Raw genomic sequence first — 4,595 nt, 5'->3', positions numbered from 1 at the left:
GGTCATAACACAACTTGGAGATCCTCAACTTTTGTATCACGGGAAATAGCCTTATTACAGGAAGCAACCGTTTTACTAGCAATTTTACCATCTTGTTCTTGTATACAATATGAATTTTGCTTTATATATATGGTTCTAATGACATTTTGGTCTATGTATATTGAACAGTATTTTAAAACCCAGCCCGGCCCAGCCAGTTAAACCGGTTTAACTGGTACCCGAGAGCTTTACTAGGTTCGGTTAACAATTTCCTTATTCACCCAAAACCCTAGAATTTGAGATATTAATCGACGAACAATTGAAGGTCTAGATGTTAGGGTTTTGAGAGAAAGTGCCAGTGAGTGCAATGATGGCAATAGAGTTGATTTCTGGCGAGTGAATTGACCAGAAATTGAAAAAAACAGGTGGCAACAATAGCCGTCTTTTGCCAGTGATTGGCGATGCTAACGGGGGTGGGGTGAGGTGGGTATTTTTGGGGTGATGGAGAGGGTTGTTGACGCCAACGTCGGTGAGATCCGGCCTGGAATGTTGATGTTTGCGTCGGTGAGATCCGACCGATTTCGATCAGATCTTGGGTAGATTTGCCAGGAATGGGCTCAAGGGATGATTGGGATTGGGATTGCATTTGGGGTGTTGTCACCACCAACCAGTCGACCTTGATTTGTATTTGGGGTTTGTTCGCTAAATTTCAAACCTATAGGGACTTAACATAATTGAGGGTGTATTTGCTAAATTTTAAAATTTTTGTGACCTAGTTTGATCGGTCAGTTAAACTAGCGCTGTTTGTGGCATATCTCTCTTATCTTACAATATTTTCATTGATCGTAGCTAATTAGCGACAACAACTGAAGAAGCAAAAGAAGTAGCTGCTACTGCTTCGTGGTCTTCCTCTTTTTTTGAGTTTGCTCAAAAGGTAACTTGAGAGTAGAAAGACCTAGGATAGAGTACGACAGAATCAGTAGCTTTGAGCTTTCACATGTTTTAGCTCTTGTTCACAATCTAGTAGGTATTGAATCAGAATATCCTTCAATAACTCCAGGATTCCTTTGGTAGGGCATACATGACATACTAGGTGAGAAGTTCGATTAAGCCGCAAAGATAGATCGAGTTTACTTTACCCTCTTGATTGACTTTAGGACTGAAAGAAGCCGGTAGCAAAGGAAATGACAACAATGCTTTATATAACATAACTTCTTTTAGGTCTTTGTTGATCACTTCTGCTTAATTAAAGCACTTCTCTTTCTCGCTTTCTAGGTTTCGAAAGAGAATAGTCAGTTCTTGTGAATGACTTCGGGACTGATATTCTATTCTATGCATCCTATGCTTTACATAAAAGAAATTCTTGAATCTCAATCTAGATCCAGATGAACTTACCTATCTTCCGAATCGTTCCCTTATTCTATTCACCCAAGGTAATGGCTCTTTTCTTTTAGAACCTTTCAAGCATTCTTTCGTGAATCACTCTTAGCATGCTTACTCAGTCCATCTTCACTCTCAATCCAAAGGAATGAATTTACCTGGCTTCACCTCGGGTTAGTTATTAAAACATTGATATTGAATCCAAATTCTGACAATGTCAATAATGTTTTCCCCCAAATTTTTTTTACCCCTTTTTAAACTGCTAGTTTTAATTGCGCATTATTGAAGAAATTTGTATAGAATCACAAATTTCATTTGCTTTCTATTGAGTAAAATGCATTTTGTGCATTTTGATATTTGGGTTAAAATAGATAGAATTAATGTAATATAATTTTAGCTTAGTTTGCAACACTTGCAAGGAAAAAATGGTAATTGCACATGTCTTAAAATTTCAAATTCTCAAACGTTATTCATTACAAACATTAGGGACAAATTTGTCATTTAATTATTACATATTGTTGGGGATATAAAGGTAATTTTGTAATAAGAAGTGGGGTATACAGGTAATTGACTATATTAACTTCACATATAATAAAAATAAATAAATTTGTACTATTAGGGGCATTTTCATCTTTACAATAAATATCACTGTTTTTAATGGAAACTATTAATGAAATTATTGCTTTAGATGCTAAATTAATATTTTAAAAGTCTGAGAGTGGGAAAATGTCATTAAACCATTTTTCCGGTTGGCCAAAGTTGTTTACTCCAGATAATCCTAACAAAAGCAGAAAAAGGGAGAGAAACAATGCATCATCAAGTCAAAAAGTAAAGCAACCTAAATTAATCAAGTTCTTCGGTTTTGTTTTCTTTTGTGTTTTGCCTTTGCATTAATTTTTGAAAGCAAATACAGATTCTCAAGTACTAAATGTGAACTAAAAGTGAAGATGAATGGTGCCCTTTAGACCGCTTTGGCACCATCTAATCTACATCAGCATCACTATTATTTTTATACACATCCCTTCACTATTATCTATATCTACCTTCTAGTTACAAAAAAAAAAAAAAAAAAATGAAATACTAACTCAAAGTTTCCCTATATTTCTTGTACATGTCACTCTTGTAAAATTTCCGGGTCCTAATCACCAATATGAATGAAACTAGAGCTCCAAAGAATGTAACAGCTGCCAATATTATAAAAGGCATCCTATAACACTGAGTTCCAATGCATGTCAATTCGTTCACTTCTGATCTTTTAATCCCCTTCCTCGCGAGCTCTTTTAATGCTTGATTATCATAAAGCATCCCAGTGACCTTCACATTGAGTATATAAGAGCCAATAGGACTTGCCAATTGCCCACAATTGAACAATGTGGAGTAGTACTTTAGACCAAAGAGCTCAGAAATGATAGCGTAAAGCAATGGAAATTGAGCACCTAATGAGAATCCAATGATCACAGAAGCTACATACACTGACCCAGGGACTGGAAAGGCTATCAAGAGATGGCCAACGCATGATAACAAAAGGACTAGTGTCATCATCAATGGGCGCGGCGTTTTATACTTTGCAAGCAAACTTTCAGAGACAAATCCTGAAAAGACTCTTCCAAAGTAATTCCAAATGCTGACCAGAGATACAAAGGTCTTGATGGTTTTTTGTGGGTAGCCAAGTGATTCACCAATTTGACCCAAGTTGTCCACGGCTGTTAAACTTGATCCAAGTCCACCAAGCGTTGCAACAAATAAGATCAACATGTCAATGCTGAGAAGCGCTTGCAAGATTGTATAGTCTTCTCCCCTTGGTGGCTTATCAAAAATGGTGAGGAAACAAGATTTAGTATTTGGCTCCTCTTCCTTTTGTGGCTCTTTTTCAGATTGAGGAGATGATGGTTCTTTTTTCAGGTCAACTTCTGGTGGTTTTTCAATGGCTATCATTGTAGGAGGTTGTTTCTTTTCGTTCCAGAGGACTAACTCTTCTCTAATGGCAATAAAAAGAGGGACAAAAAGAAGGACACATGCCACAGTGGCACTTCCTGCATAGGCTGCTCTTGAAAATGACACTAGTTTTTGAACAATCGTCATGACCATGAGAAATAATGCTAAAACTATGGATGCATAAAGGAAATGGTAAAAGACTTGGACTTCATTCGGCTGCTGCCTGACAACCTTAACCGTCCGGATTGTGTACACAAACACCACAGACAGTGCAGCCGGGAGCCACCCAATAAGAAGAATAAGAGATTTTGAGTCATTACCATAAACGGCCAAGTAAATTTGTGTGAAGATAGCTCCACTAAGCCCAGTAAAACCCTTCAACAAACCCAACTTGATTCCTCTGCTTTCCGGGAAGTTCTTAACACAAGTGACAAGAGCTCCTGTGTTTGCAAAGTTCTGAGAATTGGCTCCCATGCAAATATAAAGACACATATGCCACACTCGAGGCTTGGGAATTCTAGCGGTGACAGCCAACCAGATCATGAAATAGCCTGTAAAATTCATGGCAGAACCAACAAGAAGTACAAACCATGTCGGTGTTACCTCGGCGAGTAGGCCGGAAAGCACCCCAACATTTCCTCCTAAGTCTTTGAAGAAGCCCAAAAGATTGAGTGTTGTTTGGTCATATCCAAGAGAAGCCTTTATCTCTTTGGAATAAGTACCAAAGAGATAAGTTGCACCAGCTCCAGCCATGATCAAAAACGAGGCAAATACTTGAAACCATCTTCCTCTGAGCAGATAAACCGTGAAACGGAACCATTCTGTACCTCCGCCTCCGCCTTCACCCATTATTTGCCTTCCAATGATTTGATTGGTGAAATGGAAGAGAAATGTGAGGGGAGAGGGGAAGAAGGGGGTGTTAGGTTTGAGGAATTGAATTGGAAGAGAAAATTACAGAAGAGAAACCACCACAATCTTAACTAACTGAAGAATGATTGTTGGTGTCAAGAACGGGGATATATCTATATATATATATATTATATATATTATTATATATAAATATATAATGTGCGGGTCACATCATATGATGCAGTAATATTTGCCGTGTGGGGAAGTGTGTAATTGGGTAGTCCAGTCGACCCTAGTAAAAGAATTATTCATTTTCTACATGAGTACAAAATGTAGCAATTTCTAAGATTGGGCTAAACGTTAATTATAATAATGATTAATATTTAGATGGGCCTTATATTGTCGTTCAGAGTTACTCAATACAATGTTATAATAATCAGGGTAGAAGATAG

At 37.6% G+C, this 4,595-nt stretch overlaps 1 protein-coding gene across 1 annotated transcript; it reads right to left on the bottom strand.

Moving 5' to 3' along the window:
* Window positions 1-2,439: 2,439 nt before the first annotated feature.
* On the bottom strand, window positions 2,440-4,178 carry LOC116145400. The gene has a single exon (XM_031430869.1). The coding sequence runs from the start codon at window positions 4,141-4,143 to the stop codon at window positions 2,440-2,442; it is 1,704 nt and encodes a 567-aa protein (XP_031286729.1). The 5' UTR covers window positions 4,144-4,178.
* Window positions 4,179-4,595: the final 417 nt, after the last annotated feature.

Source organism: Pistacia vera, unplaced genomic scaffold (genome assembly GCF_008641045.1).
Source record: "Pistacia vera cultivar Batoury unplaced genomic scaffold, PisVer_v2 Contig1144, whole genome shotgun sequence".
Classification (NCBI taxonomy): domain Eukaryota; kingdom Viridiplantae; phylum Streptophyta; class Magnoliopsida; order Sapindales; family Anacardiaceae; genus Pistacia; species Pistacia vera.
Note: the sequence above shows the minus strand (reverse complement) of the source record. Positions and strands in the feature narration are given on the sequence as shown.

Coding starts and splice junctions, on each gene's coding strand:
- LOC116145400 (XM_031430869.1), bottom strand. CDS start 4,143: ATGGGTGAAGGCGGAGGCGGAGGTACAGAATGGTTCCGTTTCACGGTT.